General features: G+C 38.0%; 1 protein-coding gene across 1 annotated transcript in view; it reads left to right on the forward strand.

Annotated features, from left to right (window-relative positions):
- IQCM (IQ motif containing M) overlaps window positions 1-27,311 on the forward strand; it is a 412,672-nt gene that overhangs the window by 140,901 nt on the left and 244,460 nt on the right. Inside the window, 2 exon segments of the mRNA XM_044224898.1 lie at window positions 15,739-15,758; window positions 17,153-17,205. Of these exon segments, the coding sequence (XP_044080833.1) occupies window positions 15,739-15,758; window positions 17,153-17,205 (73 nt within the window).

Raw genomic sequence — 27,311 nt, forward strand, 5'->3', positions numbered from 1 at the left:
TTCTAGCTTCTTGAGATAGGCCTGTATTATTATAGTTCCCTCTCAGAAGAGCTTTTGCTGCATTCCCAAGGGTTTGGACTATTGTGTTTTTCATTTTCATTTGTTTACATATACTTTTTAATTTCTTCTTTGATTTCTTGATTCACATTCTGATTGTTTAACAGCATATTATTTAAACTTCCATGTATTTTTGATATTTCCAGATTTTTTTCTTGTGCTTATCTTTACTTTCATAGCATTGTGGTCAGAAAACATGCATGGTATAACTTTGATCTTCTTGAATTTGATGAGGCTGTTTTTTTTTTTTTTTAAGATTTTATTTATTTATTTGACAGAGAGAGATCACAAGTATACAGAGAGGCAGGCAGAGAGAGAGAGGGAAGCAGGCTCCCTGCTGAGCAGAGAGCCCGATGTGGGGCTCAATCCCTGGACCTTGGGATCATGACCTGAGCTGAAGGCAGCGGCTTAACCCACTGAGCCACCCAGGTGCCCCAATGAGGCTGGTTTTATGGGAGAATATTCCATGTGCACTTGAAAAGAATGTGTATTCTGCTGTTTTAGGATGGAATTTTTTTTTAAGATATAATTTATTTATTTTATAGAGAGAGTACAAGCAGGGGGAGTGACAGGTAGAGGGAGAGGGAGAAGCAGATTCCCCACTGAGCAGGGAGCTTGAAATGTGGCTCAGTCCTGGGACCAAGATCATGACCTGAGCCAAAGGCAACACCTAACTAACCGAGCCACCCATGTGCCTGGAATGGGATGATGTATATATCTGTAAAATTAACATACTCTGGTATGTCATTCAAAGTTATTGTTTCCTTGTTGATTTTCTGTTTAGATGGTCTGTTCACTGATGTAAGCAAGGTGTTTAAATCCCTGAGTATGATTGTATTATTACTGATTACTTCCCTTATTTTTGTCACTGTGTTATATTTTGGGGTGCTCCTGTGTTGGGTGCATAAATAGTTATAATTGTTACATCTTTTGGGTTCTTTATTATTATGTAGTGTCGTTCTTTGTCTCTTGTTACAGTCTTTGTTTTAAAGTCTGTGTTATCTGATGTAACAATTGCTGCTCTAGTTTTCTTTTGACATCCATTTGCATGATAGATATTTTTTCCAACCCCTCACTTTCAATCTGCAGGTGTCTCTGGGTCTAAAATGAGTCTCTTTTAGGTAATATATTGATGGAACATGTTTTTTATCCATTCTGCTACCCCATGTCTTTAGATTGGAGCATTTAGTTCATTTTACGTTCAGAGTAATTATTGATAGGTCTGTATTTATTGCCATTTTATTACTTGTGTTGTGGTTGTTTCTGGAGATGTTTTCTGATCCTTTCTTGTCTTATTGTCTTTCATGTTTTGCTGATTTTCTTTAGTGATATATTTGGATTTCTTTCTTATTCTTTGCATGTTTATTAGTGGTTTTTGATATATGCTTACCATTCGGTTTGTATTTAAAATCTTCTGCGTATAGCAGTCTCTATTAAGTTGATGGTTGCTTAAGTTGGAACCCATTCTTTTCTCCTCCTCACATTTTAGGTATATATTATTATATTTTATATCCTTTTTTTTTTTTGGTGAGCTCCTTAACTCATCTTTTTAAATAGAAATATTCATTTTTACTGCTTTTGTGTTTCCTACTTTTATAGTGTCACTTTTGGTCTGTGCTTTCCACTCAAAGATGCTCCTTTAGTATTTCTTGCAGGGCTGGTTTAGTGGTCAGGAACTCCTTTAGTGTTTGTTTGTCTGGGAAGCTCTTTATCTCTTCTATTCTGAATGATAGCCTTGCCAGATAGAGTATTTCTTGGCTGCAGACTTTTTCCCCATTCAGCTTGTTGAATATATCATGCCACTCCTTTCTGGCTTGCCAAGTTTCTGTTGAGAAATTTCCTATTAGCCTTATGGGTTTTCTCTTACGATTTACTGACTTCTTTTGTCTTGCCGTTTAAAAATTTTTTCTTTGTCACTATGTTTTGCTAAGTTAATTACAATATTTCTTGATGTAGACCTGCTTTTGTTGATTTTGATGGGAGTTCTCTGTGTCTCTTGGAACTGGATATCCTTTTCCTTCCCAGATTAGGAAAGTTTTCAGTTATTATTTCTTGAAATAAATTTTCTGTCCCCTTTTGTCTCTCTTCTTTTGGGACTCCTGTAATATGAATCTTACTATATTTGATGGAGTCATTGAGTCCCCTCAGGCTATTTTTATTTTGTGTAATTCTTTCTTCTGTTTTTGGTTCAGCTTGATTACTTTCCATTATTCTATCTCCTGTGTCACTAATTCATTCCTCTGCTTCTTTGATCCTGCTATTTATCCTTTCAGGTACATTTCTCATTTCATTTATTCAGCTCTGTATTTCTGCTACATTATTCCTTAACTTTGTGTTAAGGGTCTCACTCATGTCTTCCACTCTTTTCTTAAGTCCAGTGAGTATCCTTATGATCATTGCTTTAAATTCTGCCAGGCATGTTACTTATATCTGTTTTGCTTAGATCTCTAGCTGTGGTTTGTCCTATTCTTTCATTTGGGATAAATTTTTCTGTTTCATTTTGTCTGCCTCTATTTCTGTGTATTGAGAAAGTCAGCTATGTCTTCTGTTCTTGAAAGTAGTGACTTTATGGAAAAGAAGTCCTGTAGTGCTCTGCAAGGCAGTGTTTCCTATTCACCAGAACTTGACACTCCAGGAGAATATCCTAAGTCTGTTGCTGATGGCTGCTATTGTATCTGATTCACTTTTGCTTTCAGCATAGTTGTTTGCACTGACTGCCTGTTGTGGGCTCTAATTGCTCTCTGTGGTGTTAATAGGACTCAGGGAGGCCAGCTCTGAGGCAGTGTGCCCACCAGTGAACTTGGGAACAGGACAGTGGTGTTAGCAAAATATGCCAGATTCCCCAAAATAGTGTGGCTGCTATGTGCTGTGGCCAGGGATGCATGGCACATGACCTTGGCTGGGTATAGCTGGGCCTGGCACACTACAGTAGCTGGGGGTTTGCCTGGCTGAGCTCTGCAGGGTGTCTCAGCAAGGCTCACTGAGGCAGCTGTGCCCTGGGGCAGCTGGATGGGATGCACAGCTTTAAAAAACTTGTGCTAAGCCCAGGGGGGCTGGTGCTAGCAGGCTTGGAATGTGGGAGTCTTCATGAGAACTCATGGGCGAGGCACACTGATAGCAGGTTAAGTAGCAAGTGTGTATGTATGTGGCCCTGCCTCCTGTAGGTGGCTTTGTGTTTATGCTGGAAAATGGCATCTGCCAGCTCCCTCATTTTTAAAGTCCCTCAACACACTCCAAAAGCAGTATGAACAGATCTGTCTCCCATGTGCCCCTGGTGTTGTATAAACTGCTGTTTTTATGTTGCTTCTCTATGTAGGCAGCTGTCCTTTTAAGGGTAGCAACCCAGCTATCACTCTCCGAGCTTCCCACTTGGCCACTGCTGATTCAGGAGACCTTTAAAGCTCCAGGCTACATGTCCCACTAGTTTTTCAAACTCATGGAATTCAACCCATCTGGCTTTCAAAATCGAACATTATGGGGATTAGTCGTCCCAAGGTTCCTGCCCTCTTCATGCATTCAGTTCCCTCCCTCCCATGGGCAGCCTCCCCCTGCCTTTCTGATTAACTTTTAGATGAAATTTCTTCTTTATATTTAGTTTTGGAGTTTGTTCTGCCCATCGTCGATCACTCTCCAGTTTATTGACTTGGATGTGGATGATACCTTCCTAAATGTGGGATGGGATGAACTTAGGGTCTTCCTATACTGCCATCTCCCCCAGTACTTTTCCTCTCTCTCTGTTTTTAACCTCATAAATTACACAGAATTATTTTGTTTTGTACTAATTGTTTAGGTTTATCTACATGCTCCCCCCTTTCTTTTTTTATTGTCATTGTATCTAATATTTCAGACCTTTAGGATGATTTTCCTTCTTGAACTATATCCTTTAGACATACATTTAGTATGGGTCAGTGTACAGAAAACTTCAACTTATAGTATATTTATTTTTTCTTCCTCAACCGTACATTCTCAGCATTTTTATGTTATCATTCCTATTTTCTGGCTGCTGCAGTTGTTTTTGAAAACTCAGATATTTTTTCAGTTGTCTTTCCTTTGTTTTTATTTTTGCTTTTTTTTTAAAAGATTTTACTTATTTATTTGACAGACAGTGATCACAAGCAGGCAAAGATCAGGCAGAGAGAGAGAAAGGGAAGCAGGCCCCCTGCCGAGCAGAGAACCCGACTGGGGGCTCGATCCCAGGATTCTGGGATCATGACCTGAGCTGAAGGCAAAGGCTTTAATTCACTGAGCCACCCAGGCATCTTGTTATCTTTCCTTTGTAAGTAATCTTCCTCTGTCTCTGTCTACTTCTAAGGACTACTTTTTGTTATTGCTCTGCTATTTTATTGTGTGATATTTAAGTGTGGTTTTGTTTTCATTTATTCTGCTTGTTGGGCTTCCTAAATATGAAAATCAATGTTTTTCAGCATTATGAAAAAAAAATCTCTGCCATTATCTCTTTAAATGCTTTTTATCTTCCCTTATTTCACTCAATTTCATTCTTTGTCTTTTTTCTTTTTTATACTTGCCATCTCTGTCTCTCTTTGCTGCATCCCAGGTCATCTTTTATCCCCTGATTTCTCTTAGATTATTACTTCACTTTTTATTGAGTTACCAATTTTAGTTGTTATATTTTTCATTTTTAGAATGTTTACTTGTTATTTCCCAAATTAGCTTTGTCAATTTTGATAAATTTTGGTTCCTTTTAATCTATTTTTCTATACATGTAGAAATAAAAGCTCATTCTTATTTTGTGTTCTGTATATCTTTACAGTTTTGAAGTCTTTTTTTTTTTAAGATTTTATTTATTTATTTGACAGAGAGAGATCACTGTAGATCAAGAGATCAAGTAGGCAGAGAGGCAGGTAGAGAGAGAGAGAGAGAGGAGGAAGCAGGCTCCCTGCCGAGCAGAGAGCCCGATGCGGGGCTCGATCGCAAGACCCTGAGATCATGACCTGAGCCAAAGGCAGTGGCTTAACCCACTGAGGCACCCAGGCGCTCCAGTTTTGAAGTCTTTGAGTCAAGTGTGAATATGCAGTTTGTTTTTCCTTCTGACTCCTTGATTGCTTTTTTTTCTTATGTTTAATGACCTTTCTGATTTTGAGCTCATTTTCTTGATATTTTATTGTAAGAATCCTTTGAAACCTGTGTTTAAATTGTTTTCTTTTAAAAATGATTAATGTTTGCTTTTACCTGGTGCTTTGGAGCACTAGCAACCTGAGACCACTTCATTCTAAACTTCTGCCTTTCATTTTTTTGAGGGATGGGGGTGTTCTGGAGCCCAAGGTCACCCCGGGCCAAGGTCGTGACAGACAGGTGGTCTCATAGTATCTCTTTATCTTTCTATTTTTTTTTTCTTTCTATAGGGAAATCTTTTTATCCTGGTTTATACTGTAAGGTTTTTTGAGGAGTATCTTCAACTCTGACATTCTTTCATTCTCTGGCTCTAGTACAGGACTTCCAACCGCAGTCCTGCAGTTGTAATGTAACTCATTAAAACCAGGCTCTAGATTGTCAGGAATTGCTATGCTATCCTCAAGGTAAATATAGGCTCCAGATGTAATATAACAGTAAATTCAACATTTCTTGTTATTTTTGACCAGAAAGGAATTCTGTTAATTTCCCATGAGTTCAACTATGCATTTAAAATATCTCATTTTTTTGTTTTTAGAATTTATTGTAGTATTATGCTGTGATTTGTTATTATAAACATATTCTTAGAAACAGAGGTCCTATTTTATCTTTAATAGATTTCAACCCTCAGAGGGACTTATATTGGGATGTAAACTACTCCATCTAGCTCCCTCCTTCTCATCAGTCTTTTTATTATCTACTCAGTTATACTTAAATTCCTACAGAAAAAAGAATAATTCTTTTTTTTAAAAGATTTTTGATTATTTATTTGAGAGAGAGAGAGAGAGATCACAAGTAGACAAAGAGGCAGGCAGAGAGAGAGGGGGAAGCAGGATCCCTGCTGAGCAGAGAGCTTGATTCAGGGCTCAATCCCAGGGCTTTGGGATCATGACCTGAGCTAAAGGCAGAGGCTTAACCCACTGAGCTACCCAGGTGCCCCTAAAAGAATAATTCTTATGGTTTTAATTTCTCTTAGAGGTTTAAGAAACTTTGTTTAGTGACTGGTAAATAAATGACCTGTGTTTTTCTGGGTAACCTTCTTCAGTATTCCCTAATCTGGAAGTTGAGTAGCTTTTTAAGGCCATGCCCACTACAAAATGGCCAGCATTATCTTTGGGATCCCTCCATTTTCTCTTATGAAATGTGAAGAAAATACCACATTTAAAAACATCCTCCAATATGGAGGCTCCTGGCTCTGTGAGAAGATTTTTGGGAATCTGTGTGTGTTTCCTGGGCTATCATAACTTTCTACAGGTAGATCTATGGCTTGAAAACCCTCCTGTGATTTGTATGTGTTTGGGAAAGCTCTAAAATTTAATAATGTAAAGTATTGACTTGTGAAAAATCTAAGAATGATGCATTTGGTACCTTCTGGCTCTGAATGGGTGTAAGGGTATTGACATTTTTCTCTTTAAACTACTTTTTATACAAGAAGCAGGAGCACTGTAAGGAAGAAGGCTCACTACTGTTTCACAGAAGGTGCTAGTGACTTGACTGACTTCTGCTGGGGAAATACAAGTGTTAATAGTCAAGCCTGCCAGAAAAAGATTTTCAGTTTATTTCACATGTTTTAATGTGTAATTGTAATTTTATAAGTATATGCTATCAATTATTTTCTCTTCACAGTTATCTGCTTTTAAACAAACCTTTCATTTTACCTTTAATGATGTCTTTATATATACTTCTAGTAGGGTCACAAAGCTGTTTAAAACTATGAAAATTTGGGCGCTGGGTGGCTCAGTGGGTTAAGCTGCTGCCTTCAGCTCAGGTCATGATCTCAGGGTCCTGGGATCAAGTCCCGCATCGGGCTCTCTGCTCAGCAGGGAGCCTGCTTCCTCCTCTCTCTCTGCCTACTTGTGATCTCTCTCTGTCAAATAAATAAATAAAATCTTTAAAAAAATGTGAAAATTCTTTGCTAATCAGTAAATAGCCTTTAACCACATTTGGGGTAGGTATTGGGGGTGTAATATGCCAATTATAGATTACCTTTTTATAGCAAACATTTTCTAGAATTCCACACTAATACAAGTAATGTAGAAATATTTCTTAGAGTTAATATCCAAATTGAAAGACTTTCTTCCATATTTCATCTGTGGTTAAATCAAGAATTTAATTATTATACTGTGAGAGAAATTAATAGCATTGTTAAAAGGAAAAAAATCAAGGTAAAATGTGGAAAGAAGGTGATAACTGAAGGATTAGACAGCTACTTCTAAAAAGAAGCTGGAAGTGTAATAATATTGTGTAAATTATCAGAAGTAAGCTTGGAACCAATTAAATTATGGGATTTGAGAAAATATGTGGGACAAAGGAGTCTGAAAAGCGGTTTGGAATAGATAACACACAGGTTGTTACAAAATTTTGAAATTTTGACCTGAGGGCTTAATAAATAATTTACATTTTACATCAAATATTTAGAATGTGTCACTCCAGATGCATTGTCATCAAGTGACTAAGAGCTTGAAGTAGTTTAAAGAAGCAGGTAGTGCCTGTGAAAAGAGAAAAGATTTTGAGAGAGAATTGAGTTGAAACATTAAGGCAAAATGGACTTTAAATTCAATATATAAATATGTAGAAAACTAAGACTTATAAAAAAATCCCACTGAACTTCTTAAATAAAAGGACTGCTTCTAATTTCGCAAAAAGGAGACCACTCTCCCCTCTCACCCCCAGAGAAATCCAAAACAAAAAACCAGTTTCTAATTCTTTTAGATATGATGAGAGGACACAATGGAGGTTGTGAATTCAATCAAGTTGCAAGAGAATAACTGGAAAAAAATCAGAGACTATTTTAGTAATGAGAATCCTCAGGAATGTTTGCCTGAGAATATTTTACCCAGCAACCTTCACATTTGACACCCTTCATCATGGAGAACATGCCCTTTCAGTTAGTTTGGCCAAGAAAGAAACAGTTAAAAAAATACTAAGTTGGCAAGCATAAATAGTAGTATCACATACGGACAGTGTGTTCCAGGCCAAGCACACTGTTTTGTGCTAAAGTATGGAATATATTTGTTAAAGTTAATTTTGTAGTCATTAGTATTTTTGTAGCCATGAATGCATGCCTTGGAACATCTTAAGATATATATATATATGTATTTATACATATATATATATTTTATATATATATTAAAATATATAGGTCCTGTTTCATGTTTTATTATCACCTACATGTTGCACATAAATTTTTTAAAGTACAATATTATTATTATTATTTTTTTAAGATTTTATTTATTTGGGGGGGGACAAGATGGCGGGGTACTAGGAAGAGGCGTCTTTTCAGCTGGTACCCCAAAGTGAGCTGATTACCTACCAAAGAACTCTGATCCCCCATGAAATCAGCCTGAGATCAGAATTATACACGTCTGGATCTCTACAGGGGCAGAAGACGCCAGTGAGCAGGTAAAGCGGAATGGGAACAGCGGACTGATATCGGAAGATAAACAAAAGGGGGAGGGAGCCACCAGAGGCGACCGGTGCAAAAGTAATACCCCGATACGAGCGAGAGTGCCCTGCGTCTGGGGACCAGCATTAACTCGGAGACTGGTTGAAAGCACTCCAAAAGAGCAAAGGATCGCGGGGGCAAACTGTGGGAATCGGGGCGGCTAGGGACAGGGGCTTGAGTCCCCGGTCCCAGACGGCCTCCCCGGCGCGGAGACAGAGAGAGTGCGGCGGGGAAACCGGCTCCTGGTCCCTAAGCCGCCAGCGCGCCCCAGAGCGCGGGGTTCCGGCTCCTGTGAGGGGATGGGAGCTGCGCCAGTCTGCAGAACGCGCGCTAGCCCTACCACAAAGCTTGAGATGCGCGTGCACGTCGCTCCAGCTCTCCTGGGTTTCTAAGGCCCTGGGGCGCTTCTTGACCCGGGCCATTGTTTCAAAGTCTAAGCCTCCCGCCCGCGAAACTCTTCCCCGGACAGAGGCGCGCAAAAGCCCAGCCTGCGGCTTACGGACCAGCGCCCCGTTCTCAGTGCCCCAGACGCGCGCCCGACCCACAGCCGCCTCTGAAAAGAGGTGCGCGCAAGCCGGGCACTCCCAGCCCGGGCCGGCGGCAAAATCTCAGTGTGCGATCGCTGCTTGGAACCTCTCTGGCGGTCGGGAGCTCCCAGACAGCCGCCACTGCCTTGGCTTTGGGGACGAGCAAAAGATCCTGCGCCCTCAGGGTCTTTAACTTGGAACCTGCACTGCCAGCATCCAAGGGGGAATTTATTCAGCTTCTGCACCCAGACTGAGGCTTCTGAGACGGAGATCAGGAAGTGTTCCAGGGTGCACCTTGACTGCACCAGAGTTGATACATCCAGCTACATCTGTTCAGTCTTCTCCCACCAAAATGACTAGGAGGAGGAATGCCCAACAGAAGAAAAATACAGAGGATGGACCTTCCGCAACAGAGCTAACGGCTATCAACATAGACAATATGTCGGAAAGAGAATTCAGGCTAACAATTATCCAGGCAATAGCTAGGTTGGAGAAAGCCATGGATGACCAAACAGAATTGATTAGAGCCGAACTGAAAGCGACCAGACAGGATGTTCACAATGTTAGGGCGGAGCTTAAAGCTACCAGGGAGGAGGTCCACAATGCTCTCAATGAGTTCCAATCCAATCTAAACTCTCTCAAAGCTAGGGTAACTGAGACAGAAGATAGAATTAGTGATCTGGAAGACAAACAGATAGAGAGAAAGGATCAGGAGGAAGCCTGGAACAAACAGCTTAGATCCCACGAAAGCAGAATTAGGGAAATAAGTGATGCCATGAAGCGTTCCAACGTCAGAATTATTGGAATTCCTGAAGGGGAGGAGAAAGAAAGAAGTCTAGAAGATGTCGTGGAACAAGTCCTTCATGAAAACTTTCCGAATCTCGCGAATGAAACCAGCGTTCATGTACTAGAGGCTGAACGGTCTCCACCCAAGATTATACACTCCAAAAAAACATCACGACACCTGATAGTCAAATTGAGAAATTATAATTGTAGGTATAATCTCTTGAAAGCTGCCAGGGCAAAGAGGCTCCTTACTTACAGAGGGAAGCCCATCAGAATAACGTCAGACCTGTCCACAGAGACCTGGCAAGCCAGAAGAGGCTGGCAAGATATATTCAGGGCACTAAATGAGAAGAACATGCAGCCAAGAATACTTTATCCAGCAAGACTGACATTCAAAATGGATGGACAGATAAAGAGTTTCCAAGACCGGCAAGACTTAAAAGACTATGCAACCACCAAGCCGATACTGCAGGAAATATTAAGGGGGGTTCTATAAAAGAGGAAAAATCCCAAGAATAGCATTGAACAGAAATATAGAGACAGTCTACAGAAAGAAAGACTTCAAAGGTAACTCGATGTCAATAAAAACGTATCTATCAATAATCACTCTCAATGTGAATGGCCTCAATGCACCCATAAAACGGCACAGGGTTGCAGATTGGATAAAACGACAGGACCCATCCATATGCTGTCTACAAGAGACCCATTTTGAACCTAAAGATACACGCAGACTGAAAGTGAAGGGGTGGAGAAGCATCTTTCATGCCAATGGGACTCAAAAGAAGGCTGGGGTAGCGATTCTCATATCAGATAAATTAGACTTCAAACTAAAGACTGTAGTCAGAGATACAGAAGGACACTACATAATCCTTAAAGGGACTATCCACCAAGATGATCTAACAATTGTAAATATCTATGCTCCCAATATGGGAGCAGCCAATTACTTAAGAAAACTGTTAATCAAGATAAAGAGTCATATTGATATGAATACACTAATCGTAGGTGATCTTAACACGCCTCTTTCAGAATTAGACAGATCATCGAAGCAGAAAATCAATAAAGAAACAAGAGCATTGAACGACACATTGGACCAGATGGACCTCATAGATATATACAGAACATTCCACCCTAAAACAGCAGAATACTCATTCTTCTCAAGTGCACACGGAACCTTCTCCAGAATAGACCACATACTGGGTCACAAATCAGGACTCAGCCGATACCAAAAGACTGAGATTATTCCCTGCATATTCTCAGATCACAATGCTTTGAAACTGGAGCTCAATCACAAGGAAAAGTTCCGAAGGAACTCAAACACCTGGAAGCTAAAGACCACCTTGCTTAAGAATGCTTGGATCAACCAGGAGATCAAAGAAGAACTGAAACAATTCATGGAAACCAATGAGAATGAAGACACTTCGGTCCAAAACCTATGGGATACAGCAAAGGCGGTCCTAAGGGGAAAATATATAGCCATCCAAGCCTTGCTCAAAAAAATTGAAAAATCCAGAACACACCAGCTGTCTCTACACCTTAAAGAACTGGAGGATCAACAACAAATCAAACCAACTCCACACATAAGAAGGGAAATCATCAAGATTAGAGCTGAGATCAATGAGGGAGAAACCAGAGATACAGTAGAACGTATCAATGAAACTAGAAGCTGGTTTTTTGAAAGAATCAATAAGATCGATAAGCCACTGGCTACACTAATCCAAAAGAAAAGAGAGAAAGCCCAAATTCATAAAATTATGAATGAAAGGGGAGAGATCACAACTAACACCAAGGAAGTAGAAACAATCATCAGAAGTTACTACGAACAGTTATATGCCAATAAGCTTAGCAACCTTGATGAAATGGATGCATTCCTGGAAAAATATAAACTACCAAAATTGAACCAGGAAGAAATCGACAACCTGAATAGACCGATATCTAATAACGAGATTGAAGCGGTGATCAAAAATCTCCCAAAAAACAAGAGCCCAGGACCTGACGGATTCCCTGGGGAATTCTACCAAACCTTCCAAGAAGAAATAACACCTATTCTCCTGAAGCTGTTTCAAAAAATTGAAGCAGAAGGAAAACTTCCAGACTCTTTCTATGAAGCCAGCATTACCCTGATCCCCAAACCAGGCAAGGACCATACCAAAAAGGAGAATTTCAGACCAATATCACTGATGAATATGGATGCTAAGATTCTCAACAAGATCCTAGCCAGCAGGATCCAACAACACATTAAAAAGATTATCCACCATGATCAGGTGGGATTCATCCCTGGGCTACAAGGATGGTTCAACATTCGTAAATCAATCAATGTGATACAACAAATTAATAGGAGAAGAGAGAAGAACCACATGGTCCTCTCAATTGATGCAGAAAAAGCATTTGACAAAATCCAACATCCGTTCCTGATTAAAACGCTTCAAAGTATAGGGATAGAGGGAACATTCCTGAACCTCATCAAATCTATCTATGAAAGACCCACAGCAAATATCATCCTCAATGGGAAAAAGCTTGCAGCCTTCCCGTTGAGATCAGGAACAAGACAAGGATGCCCACTTTCACCACTCTTGTTCAACATAGTATTAGAAGTCCTAGCAACAGCAATCAGACAACAGAGAGAAATAAAAGGTATCCAAATTGGTAATGAAGAAGTCAAACTCTCTCTCTTCGCAGATGACATGATTCTTTATATGGAAAACCCAAAAGACTCCACCCCCAAACTACTAGAACTCATACAGCAATTCAGCAGCGTGGCAGGATACAAAGTCAATGTGCAGAAATCAGTGGCTTTCTTATACACTAACAAGGAAAATACAGAAAGGGAAATTAGAGAATCGATTCCATTTACTATAGCACCAAGAACCATAAGATACCTGGGAATAAACCTAACTAAAGAGGTAAAGGATCTATACTTGAGGAACTATAGAACACTCATGAAAGAAATTGAAGAAGACACAAAAAGATGGAAGACCATTCCATGCTCTTGGATCGGAAGAATAAACATCGTTAAAATGTCTATACTGCCTAGAGCAATCTATACTTTTAATGCCATTCCGATCAAAATTCCACCGGCATTCTTCAAAGAGCTGGAGCAAATAATCCAAAAATTTGTATGGAATCAGAAGAGACCCCGAATCGCTAAGGAAACGTTGAAAAACAAAAATAAAGCTGGCGGCATCACCTTACCTGATTTCAAGCTTTATTACAAAGCTGTGATCACCAAGACAGCATGGTACTGGCATAAAAACAGACACATAGACCAGTGGAACAGAGTAGAGAGCCCTGATATGGACCCTCAACTCTATGGTCAATTAATCTTCGACAAAACAGGAAAAAATATACAGTGGAAAAAAGACAGTCTCTTCAATAAATGGTGCTGGGAAAACTGGACAGCTATATGTAGAAGAATGAAACTCGACCATTCTCTTACACCGTACACAAAGATCAACTCAAAATGGATAAAAGACCTCAACGTGAGACAGGAATCTATCAGAATCTTAGAGGAGAACATAGGCAGTAATCTCTTCGATATCAGCCACAGCAACTTCTTTCAAGATACGTCTCCAAAGGCAAAGGAAACAAAAGCGAAAATAGACTTCTGGGACTTCATCAAAATCAAAAGCTTCTGCACAGCAAAGGAAACAGTCAAAAAAACAAAGAGGCAACCCACGGAATGGGAGAAGATATTTGCAAATGACAGTACAGACAAAAGGTTGATATCCAGGATCTATAATGAACTCCTCAAACTCAACCCACACGAAACAGACAAACACATCAAAAAATGGGCAGAAGATATGAACAGACACTTCTCCAATCAAGAAATACAAATGGCTATCAGACACATGAAAAAATGCTCATCATCATTAGCCCTCAGGGAGATTCAAATTAAAACCACATTGAGATATCACCTTACACCAGTTAGAATGGCCAAAATTAACAAAACAGGAAACAACATGTGTTGGAGAGGATGTGGAGAAAGGGGAACCCTCTTACACTGTTGGTGGGAATGCAAGTTGGTGCAGCCTCTTTGGAGAACAGTGTGGAGATTCCTCAAGAAATTAAAAATAGAGCTTCCCTACGACCCTGCAATTGCACTCCTGGGTATTTACCCCAAAGATACAGATGTCGTGAAAAGAAGGGCCATCTGTACCCCAATGTTTATAGCAGCAATGGCCACAGTCGCCAAACTATGGAAAGAACCAAGATGCCCTTCAACGGATGAATGGATAAGGAAGATGTGGTCCATATACACTATGGAGTATTATGCCTCCATCAGAAAGGACGAATATCCAACTTTTGTAGCAACATGGACGGGACTGGAAGAGATTATGCTGAGTGAAATCAGTCAAGCAGAGAGAGTCAATTATCATATGGTTTCACTCATTTGTGGAGCATAACCAATAGCATGGAGGACAAGGGGCGTTAGAGAGTAGTAGGGAATTTGGGTAAATTGGAAGGGGAGGTGAACCATGAGAGACTATGGACTCTGAAAAACAGTCTGAGGGGTTTGAAGTGGCGGGGGGGTGGGAGGTCGGGGTACCAGGTGGTGGGTATTATAGAGGGCACAGCTTGCATGGAGCACTGGGTGTGGTGAAAAAATAATGAATACTGTTTTTCTGAAAATAAATAAATTGGGAAAAAAAAAATAAAAAATAAAAAATAAAAAAAAAAAATAAATAAAATACATGAAGTTTTAAAAAAAAAAAAAAAAAAGATTTTATTTATTTATTTGACAGACAGAGATCACAAGTAGGCAGAGAGTCAGGCAGAGAAGAGAGGAGGAAGCAGGCTCCCTGCCGGGCAGATAGCCTGATGTGGGGCTTGATCCCAGGACCCTGGGATCATGACCTGAGCCGAAGGCAGAGGATTTAACCCACTGAGCCACCGGATGATTGTTTATTTTGAAAGTGAAAATATTACCAGGTAATTCTAAAAGTAACAAGTAGCTGAGAGATGTTACAAACTAATTCTCAAGATTATTGTGGCGTTCTAACATAATTATAGAAGGAGAGTTAATCTTCAATCTTAAAAAATGAATGGCATAAAACACAAATTAACATATACAAGTTAGATTGTATTTGAGAAAGCAGTATGAGACAGAATGAATTTAACTTTAAAAAAGAAAGTTATAATTTGTTTTAAATATTTAAAAACCATTATTCTTATGTCCTAATACTGTTTTTGCAGTACAGACACACTGTCTTCCACATTTCATCTTAAATATATTCTTTATGTATTTTGAGATTTAATATAAGAGACTTCTTTTGCTTCCCTTGTCAAATAGTGGTTAAACACGTATTTGAAACGTAAAAAGCTAAACTAAAATAAGCATTTTCCTTGTGGTATCATGAGCATACCATATAACAATAACCAAGATGTTAACTTTTCTTGACTTCTTATAAAGTGGGAGAAAGAAGACAAAACCAACAATCCAAAATCCATTAACCTTTTACTCATTTATCAAGATTACCTCAAATTCCTCTTATCTGAGACCATTATTTTCAAAACCCATTTTGTGCAAAATAATTGTCATTGAGGGTTACAAAGTAGATATGCAATTCATCAATGCCTCTAGGTATCAGTTTAACCTTTGGATCATGTTGAATGACCAGAGAGGGAATCAACAGTTACTCTGAATTATCTTCCTGAGTTGTTCTTTTTACTGTTGACTGATATTGAAAGAGGTTTTTTAAAAAATCCACATTAAACACTCTGATGTAATTGTTGAATAGATGCTGTTGAAGGTAACCATCACATTATACTGGGCTTCTTCTGAGGGACTCCTGGAAGAAATTTTCACAAGTTTGCTTGTCTTATAGACATTATGAATGTTAGAACTACTGTGTTTTCTTTGTTACTTTGTGTATGAGTTTGCCAGTCCTGCCATAATCAAATACCACAGATTGGGTAGCTTGCAGAACAGAAATTAGGTTTTTCACAATTCTGGAGCCTGGAAATCTAAGATCAAGATGCTGGCAAATTTGGTTTATCTTGGGTCCTCTGTCCTTGTTTTATACATGGCTGCTTCTTGGTTGTCCTCACATGGCCTGGCCTTTTCTCTGTGTATGTGTGTCCTGGCATCTCTTCCTCTTCTTATAAGACCACAAGTTCTATTGGATTAAGACTTCACCCTTATGACCTCATTTAACCTCAAGACCTTACTTCCAAATGTAGTTATATTAGGGATTAGGACTTCAATATATGAATTGTGGGGGAACACAATTCTGTCCATAACATTTTGTTACTAGGGATTTGAGAGCCAAATCTGTGTGCCACATCAAGTAATATAAGAAAATACTTGACAATATTTTTCTATCCATATTTTACCTTTAACCTGATTTTCTTGTTTTTCTTTTTCATATGTACTGTATTTTTCATAAGGCACCTTGAATCTTTTTTATAAGACAGAGGACACATAAGCAAATAAATAAATTCTTTTCTGTAATAGATTTATGTCTATTTGCTCACTGGAAGTACCAAAAGGTGCTGGAGGGGGTTCAATGGTCATACTCCTCTCTGTATTGTCAAGCAGGCAAGTACTTAGGCTGAAAAGCAAACCAAAAGTTTATTTGGGGTCTTCAGGAATTCCAACCCAGGAGACACAGACTCAGGAGGAAACTAAAATGTGTTCTAAGGTGGGAGGAAAATGACAAAGCATATAAAGGCAAAAACTGCAGGCTTATATAAATTGTTTTGCAAGAACTCTGACTGGTGTGGGTAAAAATAATTAATGTTGGTCTATTTAGGATAGGTTACTATGCCAGGTTTAGGTTACTATACCTGGTATAGTAACCTATAGTATAGCTGGTATACTAACCTATACTGGAATAGGTTACTATGCCAGAAATGCTAAGTTGCATTTCTGTGATATGAGCCTCATTCTAAGAACTGCAACAGAATGTAGCCATTTGTGGTTGGCACAACCTAAAATTCATGTTCTTTTCAGGTCATGCATTTCTCCAGTGGTCTCCTGGCTCCTGACATCTTAGGGCCCTTGACATTCCTGACTCCATTTTGGATGTTTCTGTTCATGGTACAATTAACCAATTTACATCAGTGTTTAGGTTTGTAATATATATTAAAATGGAATAGTTCTTTCTCCCTTTGATAACAGAGCCTTAATGAAATTAAAATTTTATACACAGTGAAGTTGTTTTCCTACTTAAGTTGATTCTTTTTTCTTTTGTTCTAGAAAATCTTAAAGAAGAAGGAACAACAGCCTATCAAACCAAAGCCAGGACCAAAGCCAGGACCTGGGTATATCTTTTTTTTTTCCAGGTGTATCTTTTATATGATAGCAGAAAAGTATAAATTAATGTGCTTATTTTGGGTTTTATCTTGACTTAAGTATGGGGTTTAAAGAAATGCACATTGTTGAAAGCTCAAGGTTTTACTATATCATTTTCAGTATTTCCATTTACTCTGACTAAGGCAAGGAGAAAAAAAATGTTTTGAGTATATTAATGATCATTCAGTAGACCAGGCTGGAACTTACTATGTAGTAGCTGGGAAAAGTAGTGTAACAATACTATAATGTAATGCTTCAGCTGTTTTTTGTGTTAGAAACAGGATACTACTATTCACTACGCTAAAAGCATGCCTTTCAATGAATCTGTGAGGGATTCTTTAGATTGCCATGCTACTACATGTAGCAAATTTGTTAACAAACTTTTATGAAAAGCTATTGGTTTTGTGAGATAGTTTATACAGTAAGATGGAGAGAAGGGATTGTAGAAAGGTAACCCCGAAGTTTCTTAGAAGGACAGGTTTCATACTTGTGTTTTCTTATTCACTGGTAATACATCCATTCATTAATCCACCAAATATTATTTTAATACTAATAGTTTATTCGGTCAATAATGAATATCAAGCACCTGCTATTTTAAGTGCTAAGGACAGAGTGAACACAATAAAATTTTTGTTATCTATGGCACTTAAAGCCTAGGCAAATTGCTATTCATCATGAAAGGAGGCAGAAATTGGAGTTTAAGTCCTACCAAGTGATGGGGACTTAATGAACACCTCAGTCTTTCCATGGAAGCCTTAGAAGGCCAACACCTAAGAAGTGGTGATTATTCATAGGAGTAAGAGATTCACCTTAGTATAAGGACAAAACAAATTGATTTTTTCTAACAAAAGCATGAAAACAAGCCTTCACAAGTTAAAAATTATAAACAAGTAACTCAGCCACCACCTAGAATTAAAAAAAAAAAATCGACATTCCTCTGAGAACAAAAACAGAATCCAGAATCTCTACAATGTACAATGTTTATATATAATAAATAAAATATTAGACATGAAGAAACAGGAAAATCTGGCTCACATCAAAGAAAAAGATATCCCAGATGTTTGAATTATGAGGAAAGAGCTTTAAAGCAGCTATTATAAATGTTTAAGGACCTAGAGGAAAAGAAGTTCATAATAACTGAGAATGACAGTTTAGAAATAGAAACTATAAAAAATAATCAAATAAAAATTCTGGAACTGAGAAATACAGTCTCTGATATGAAAATGTCATTGGATGGGTTGAATACATATTGGGAAAGAAAGTAGAAAAGGTCAGTAAACTTGTAGGTCTATAGAGACTTGCCTGAGGCACAGTAAACCATAATTAGAATAAAAATGAACAAAGCCTGACTGACCTATCATTTAATATCAAGTGGACTACCATATATGAATTGGAGTCACAAAAGGATAAGAGAAATAGAAAAGAGGCAGAAAAAATAGTTGAAGATACAACAGCTGAGATTTTCCTAAATTTAATGAAAAACATCTTTACATATATAAGATCATCATATCTAAGCAAGATAAATACAAGAAAAACCCTATGTAGGCAGAGTCTAGTCAGAATTGAGAATCAAAGGCAAAGAAAAAACTTTGGAAATAACCAGATGGGGAAGTACACATTATTCAGAGGGTTATAATTCTCAGAATGATGGATGTCTTTGCATCAGAAATGATGGAGGACAGAAGGTAGTAAAATTATATCTTTAAAGGGCTGAAATAAAAAAAATTATCAACTGACAATTCTGTATCTAATGAAACTATCTCACAGCATTGAGGATAAAAAAAAATTTCAGTTAAAGAAATGAGAATTTATTACCAACTAATCTGCACTTCATAAATGTTAAAGAAAGTTCTTCATGCTGAAAGGAAATGATACCTGATGAGAATTTCCCTCTACAAGAAGAAATAAAGAAGATTGAAAATAGAAAATATGTACTGATCAGTTCAAAAGAATATATATTTTAAAAATTCTTTAAAATTGGGGCGCCTAGGTGGCTCAGTGGGTTAAAGCCTCTCCTTCGGCTCAGGTCATGATCTCAGGATCCTGGGATCGAGCCCCACATTGGGCTCTCTACTCAGCAGGGAGCCTGCTTCCTCTTCTCTCTCTCTGCCTGCCTCTCTGCCTACTTGTGATCTCTCTTTCTCTGGCAAATAAATAAATAAATAAATAAAATCTTTAAAAAATTCTTTAAAATTGACCATTTAAGGCAAAATAATAACATTATTATGTTATGTATAAGTTAGGGAGATGCAAATATATGTGACAATAAAAGAAATAGAGTTATTCTTTTGCAAGTTACAATTTTATGTGTAGCAGTATTAATCCTAAATAGAGTGTGGTAAGTTAAGAATGCATATTTCCTGAGCAACCACTAATACAAAAAGGCAAACCTAAAAGTACATAAACTAAAATAGAATACCCAAAGCTGTTCAGTTAACCCAAAAGAAGACAGGAAAGTGGAACATATTGAGTGAATAAACAAGAAATAGAAAATGGCAGACTTTAGCCCAACTGTAGCAACATTTATAGTAAATATAAAGAATAAACAGTATACTTAAAAACAAGAGTTCGTCAGGCTGGATAAAAAAGCAAGACCTAACTCTCTGTTCTCTGTAAAAGATGAATTAATTGGAAGTAAAAGGATAGTCAAAGATAAACAATGAAAAAAAGCTAGCAGAAGAATGCTAGAGTGGCCATATTAACATCAAGGCAGACTTTGAGGACTTTTTCAGCATCAAAGAGGGCAGAAACTTCCTAATTGTAAAAGGGCCAATTAATCAGAATTAACTGATAATCCTAAATATGTATACCTTACTAAGAGAGAGTCAACATAAATAAAACAAAACTTATGTTCACAATGTTAGGGCAGAGCTGAAAGCTACTAGGGAAGAGCTTCACAATGCTCTCAATGAGTTCCTATCTAATTTAAATTCTCTCAAAGCTAGGGTAACTGAGACAGAAGACAGAGTTAGTGATCTGGAGGACAAACAGATAGAGAGAAAGGATCAGGAGGAAGCCTGGAACAAACAGCTTAGAAACCACGAAAACAGAATCAGGGAAATAAATGATGCCATGAAACGTTCCAATGTCAGAATTATTGGAATCCCTGAAGGGGAGGAGAAAGAAAGAAGTCTAGAAGATATAGTGGAATAAGTTCTTCATGAAAATTTTCCCAATCTCACGAATGGAACCAGCGTTCATGTACCAGAGGCCGAACGGTATCCACCCAAGATTATAGATTCCAGAAAAACATCAAGGCACCTGATAGTCAAATTGAGGAATCATAATTGTAGATATAATCCCTTGAAAGCCGCTAGGGCAAAGAGGCTCCTTACTTACAGAGGAAAGCCCATCAGAATAACATCAGACCTGTCCACAGAGACCTGGCAATCCAGAAAGGGCTGGCAAGATATATTCAGGGCACTAAATGAGAAGAACATGCAGCCAAGAATACTTTATCCAGCAAGACTGACATTCAAAATGGATGGAGAGATAAAGAGTTTCCAAGACGGCAAGGCTTAAAAGACTATGCAACCACCAAACCGACACTGCAGGAAACATTAAGGGGGGGTTCTATAAAAGAGGAAAAATCCTAAGAATAGCATTGAACAGAAATATAGAGACAATCTACAGAAAGAAAGACTTCAAAGGTAACACAATGTCAATAAAAACGTATCTATCAATAAACACTCTCAATGTGAATGGCCTAAATGCACCCATAAAACAGCACAGGGTTTCACATTGGATAAAACAACAGGACCCATCCATATGTTGTCTACAAGAGACCCATTTTGAACCTAAAGATACACCCAGACTGAAAGTGAAGGGAGGGAGAAGCATCTTTCATGCCAATGGGCCTCAAAAGAAGGCCGGGGTAGCAATTCTCATATCAGACAAATTAGATTTTAAACTAAAGACTGTAGTCAGAGATACAGAAGGACACTACATCATTCTTAAAGGGACTATCCACCAAGATGATCTAACAATTGTAAATATCTATGCCCCCAATATGGGAGCAGCCAATTACATAAGAAAACTGTTAATCAAGATAAAGAGTCATATTGATATGAATACATTAATAGTAGGAGATCTTAACACGCCTCTTTCAGAAATAGATCATTGAAGCAGAAAATCAATAAAGAAACAAGAGTATTGGATGACACATTGGACCAGATGGAATATATATATATATATATAACATTCCACCCTAAGACAACAGAATACTCATTCTTCTCAAGTGCGATGGAACCTTCTCAAGACTAGACCACATACTGGGTCACAAATCAGGACTCAATCGATACCTAAAGACTGAGATTATTCCCTGCACATTCTCAGAGCACAATGCTTTGAAACTTGAACTCAATCACAAGGAAAAGTTTGAAAGGAACTCAAACACCTGGAAGCTAAAGACCACCTTGCTTAAGAAAGCTTGGATCAACCAGGAGATCAAAGAAGAACTAAAACAATTCATGGAAACCAACGAGAAAGAAGACACTTCGGTCCAAAACCTATGGGATACAGCAAAGGCAGTTCTAAGGGGGAAATACATAGCCATCCAAGCATCCCTCAAAAAAATTGAAAAATGCAGAACACACCAGCCATCTCTACATCTTAAAGAACTGGAGAATCAACAAAAAATCAAGCCAACTCCACACATGAGAAGGGAAATCATCAAGATTAGAGCTGAGATCAATGAGGTAGAAACCAGAGATACAGTAGAACGTATCAATGAAACTAGAAGCTGGTTTTTTTTAAAGAATCAATAAGATCGATAAACCATTGGCCACACTAATCCAAAAGAAAAGAGAGAAAGCCCAAATTCATAAAATTACAAATGAAAAGGGAGAGATCACAACTAACACCAAGGAAGTCGAAACAGTCTTCAGAAGTTATTATCAACAGTTATATGCCAATAAGTTAAGCAACCTAGATGATATGGATGCATTCCTGGAAAATTATAAACTCCCAAAATTGAACCAGGAAGAAATTGACAACCTGAATAGACTGCTATCTAGTAACAAGATTGAAGCAGTGATCAAAAACTCCCAAAAAACAAGAGCCCAGAACCTGATGGATTCCCTGGGGAATTCTACCAACCTTTCAGAGAAGATAATACCTATTCTCCTGAAGCTGTTTCAAAAAATTGAAGCAGAAGGAAAATTTCCAGACTCTTTCTATGAAGCCAGCATTACCTTGATCCCCAAACCAGGCAAAGACCCTACCAAAAAGGAGAATTTCAGACCAATATCACTGATGAATATGGATGCTAAGATTCTCAACAAGATCCTAGCCAACAGGATCCAACAGCACTTTAAAAAGATTATCCACCATGACCAGGTGGGATTCATCCCTGTGCTACAAGGATGGTTCAACATTCACAAATCAATCAGTGTGAAAGAACAAATTAATAAGAGAAGATAGAAGAACCACATGGGGGCACCTGGGTGGCTCAGTGGGTTAAGCCGTTGCATTTGGCTCAGGTCATGATCTCAGGGTCCTGGGATCGAGTCCCGCATCGGGCTCTCTGCTCAGCGGGGAGCCTGCTTCACTCTCTCTCTCTGCCTGCCTCTCCGTCTACTTGTGATTTCTCTCTGTCAAATAAATAAGTAAAATCAAAAAAAAAAAAAAAAGAAGAACCACATGGTCCTCTCAATTGATGCAGAAAAAGCATTTGACAAAATCCAGCATCCATTCCTGATTAAAACACTTCAAAGTATAGGGATAGAGGGAACATTCCTGAACTTCATAAAATCTATCTATGAAAGACACACAGCAAATATCATCCTCAATGGGAAAAAGCTTGCAGCCTTCCCTCTGAGATCAGGAACACGACAGGGATGCCCACTCTCACCACTCTTGTTCTACATAGTATTAGAAGTCCTAGCAGCAGCAATCAGACAACAAAGAGAAATAAAAGGTATCCAAATTGGCAATGAAAAAGTCAAACTCTCTCTCTTTGCAGATGACATGATTCTTTATATGGAAAACCCAAAAGACTCCACCCCCAAACTACTAGAACTCATACAACAATTCAGCAACATTGCAGGATACAAAGTCAATGTACAGAAGTCAGTGGCTTTCTTTTACACTAAAAATGAAAATACAGAAAGGGAAATTAGAGAATCGATTCCATTTACTATAGCACCAAGAACCATAAGATACCTGGGAATAAACCTAACCAAAGAGGTAAAGGATCTGTACTCGAGAAACTACAGAACACTCATGAAAGAAATTGAAGAAGACACAAAAAGATGGAAGACCATTCCATGCTCTTGGATCGGAAGAATAAACATTGTTAAAATGTCTATACTGCCTAGAGCAATCTATACTTTTAATGCCATTCTGATCAAAATTCCACCAGTATTTTTCAAAGAGCTGGAGCAAATAATAATCCAAAAATTTGTATGGAATCAGAAGAGACCACGAATCGCTAAGGAAATGTTCAAAAACAAAAATAAAACTGGGGCATCATGTTACCTGATTTCAAGCTTTACTACAGAGCTGTGATCACCAAGACAGCATGGTACTGGCATAAAAACAGACACATAGACCAGTGGAACAGAGTAGAGAGCCCAGATATGGACCCTCAACTCTATGGTCAAATAATCTTCGACAAAACAGGAAAAAATATACAGTGGAAAAAAGACAGTCTCTTCAATAAATGGTGCTGGGAAAACTGGACAGCTATATGTAGAAGAATGAAACTCAACCATTCTCTTACACCGTACACAAAGATAAACTTGAAATGGATAAAAGACCTCAACGTGAGACAGGAATCCATCAGAATCCTAGGGAGAATATAGGCAGTAATCTTTTTGATATCAGCCACAGCAACTTCTTTCAATATATGTCTCCAAAGGCAAAGGAAACAAAAGCGAAAATGAACTTTTGAGACTTCATCAAAATCAAAAGCTTCTGCACAGCAAAGGAAACAGTCAACAAAACAAAGAGGCAACCCACGGAGTGGGAGAAGATATTTGCAAATGACAGTACAGACAAAAGGTTGATATCCAGGATCTATAATGAACTCCTCAAACTCAACACACACAAAACAGACAATCATATCAAAAAATGGGCAGAAGATATGGACAGACACTTCTCCAATAAAGGCATACAAATGCCTATCAGACACATGAAAAAATGTTCATCATCACTAGCCATCAGGGAGATTCAAATTAAAACCACATTGAGATATCACCTTACACCACTTAGAATGGCCAAAATTAGCAAGACAGGAAACAACATGTGTTGGAGGGGATGTGGAGAAAGGGGAACCCTCTTACACTGTTGGTAGGAATGCAAGTTGGTACAGCCACTTTGGAGAACAGTGTGGAGATTCCTTAAGAAATTAAAAATAGAGCTTCCCTATGACCCTGGAATTGTACTCCTGGGTATTTACCCCACAGATACAGATGTCGTGAAAAGAAGGGCCATCTGTACCCCAATGTTTATAGCAGCAATGGCCATGGTCGCCAAACTATGGAAAGAACCAAGATGCCCTTCAGCAGATGAATGGATAAGGAAGATGTGGTCCATATACACTATGGAGTGTTATGCCTCCATCAGAAAGGATGAATACCCAAATTTGTAGCAACATAGATGGGACTGGAAGAGATTATGCTGAGTGAAATAAGTCAAGCAGAGAGAGTCAATTATCATATGGTTTCACTTATTTGTGGAGCATAACAAATAGCATGGAGGACAAGGGAAGTTAGAGAGGAGAAGGGAATTAAGGGAAATTGGAAGGGGAGGTGAACCATGAGAGACAATGGACTCTGAAAAACAATCTGAGGGTTTTGAAGGGGCGTGGGTGGGAGGTCGGGGTACCAAGTGGTGGGTATTGGAGAGGGCATGGATTGCATGGAGCACTGGGTGTGGTGCAAAAACAATGAATACTGTTACGCTGAAAATAAATTAAAAAAAATAAAGAATAAAAAATAAGAAAAATAGAGCAAAACTTGATAGGATTAAAGAGCAAAATGGATGACAACCCCATAATTATGGCTGGAAAAATTTCCCATACCTCTTTTGGTAATAAGAATATTAGTAAAAAGAATAAAGAATGATATTGCAGATTTGAACAAGCCACCAAGTTAACTTGACCTAATTGACATTTATAGAAGTCTACGGTCAACAACAGTAGAATATACATTCTTTCTCAGTGTACATGTAACATTCATTACAGAGATAAGAAAGCAGTGAAATAACAGAGAAACAATATGGCAAGTTAAAAAAGCAAAAATTTGTTCTTTGAAAAGATTAATAAAATGTGTAAGGTCATAACAAAACTGATCAGGAAAAAGAAGAGATACAACACAAAGTCTGGTATTCAAAATAAAGGAGATGTGAATAATTTCATGCCTGCCACGTGCAACAACTAAGATGAAGTGAACAAATTCTTTGAAAAAAGATAACATACAAAACTGACAGAAGAATAAATAGAAAATTGTATGATCCATGTCTATTAAAGATTGAATTTGTTACCAAAAACCTTTCCACAAAAAGACTTGGTTAAAAGAAAGAAGGCTGTTTTTTATAACTACTTAATCGTGTTAAAACCAGCTGATCTGTCTTTTTCCTATAAATATTCCTTACCTGGTCTCTTGATTGGGAGGTCTTTTTTCCTCACAGGTGTCACTAAATTAAAATCTAGTCCAGTCCTTTCAATGATTAAAAAACTGTACAGTCTGAAAATGAGTGTTTATTATAGTTATTTTACGAGAGCCAGCCAGCTAATCTGAATGCTAAACATTTTCCTGTATGGTCTACCATCTGTTGCCGGCATAAAGAGCTATGGCAAAGTTTTGCAGGGATATCCAGCTAATTTTTGCAGGATATCTTACACATTTTAGAAAATAATGGCTGAAGAGAAGTTTAGAGGTCTTTTGATTTAATCCTTTTAATTTCTACTTGAGAAAGTTGAGATTCAAAAAGATTAAGTGACCTTTTCAAGGACACAAAAGTAAAAACAACGACAACAAAATCAACAAACAGGACTGTTAACTAGGATCCAACTGTTAATTCTCAGTGTTCTTACCAATCATGCTGCTTTATGCCATTTGGCTATTAATTGTTAACAACCTTTCTGATGATTACTTAAGTAGACTGAAACCTTACTTCATGAGTTAGCAAATCTTAGAGTGCTCTAGTGATCCCTAGAATAAAAAATCCCAGGGAGAGGGAAACAATGTGAAAACAAAGCAAAGTGGTGAACAATATAAAGCTGTAAATACATCACACACAGACAATTTCATTGAAAATATCTAAGTGAAACATTGTTAATATTTTCTTGTTTATTTGAAATCTTGCACCATTTCTATCATAGAAATTCCATGTAACTTTTTAAAATCCAAATGTTGGGACCCTATCAGCCTGGCCGGAAGGAACTTTCTTGTTAGAGAATTTCCCATATATTTTCAGCTAGAGGTTTCCTTACAGTCTGCATGAGGCAGAGTATATTATGTAACCTTCCATCAGTCATCAGTCAACTTCAATAAGGTACTGGCCAATTTCTAAAGTACTTTTGCATTTCAAGGGTAAGACTATGTCACCCATATATAACCACTGTCAGGCTACAGTAAGTACAACAGAGTTTGTTCTTTCCCCTTCTCTTCTTAGTTATATTTAAAAAAAAATGATGAATTCATTCACAGATACCCACAAGCTTTGTAGGAACCCTCTACATTTGGCATATAGGACTGGTTTATGCACCTACTCAGCAGTACTTTTTAAAGAGACACCCCCTTGTCTGTTAAAAGGTGGGGCAAGGAAGTGAAGCTAATTAAAACTACTGCTGCTGCACGGGATTTGGAGTCATGGTAAATTTGTGTACCTGTTCCTGTTCTCAGAGAAATGGAACTTGTTGCCTCATAGATAAATAATGGTTCCTAAGGCAGAGTCATGATCATTTCTGTCCTAATCTTCAATGATCATATGCCTAAAAGACAAACTTTCAAATTTTTTTCTTTCTTTCTTTATCATTATTATTATTATTATTATTATTATTATTATTTTGGTCTTACCTCCCTGCTTTTTCAACTGTGAAGATCTCAAAATTTAGAAGGAGAAGAAAAGA

Source organism: Neovison vison, chromosome 11 (assembly GCF_020171115.1).
Source record: "Neovison vison isolate M4711 chromosome 11, ASM_NN_V1, whole genome shotgun sequence".
Classification (NCBI taxonomy): domain Eukaryota; kingdom Metazoa; phylum Chordata; class Mammalia; order Carnivora; family Mustelidae; genus Neogale; species Neogale vison.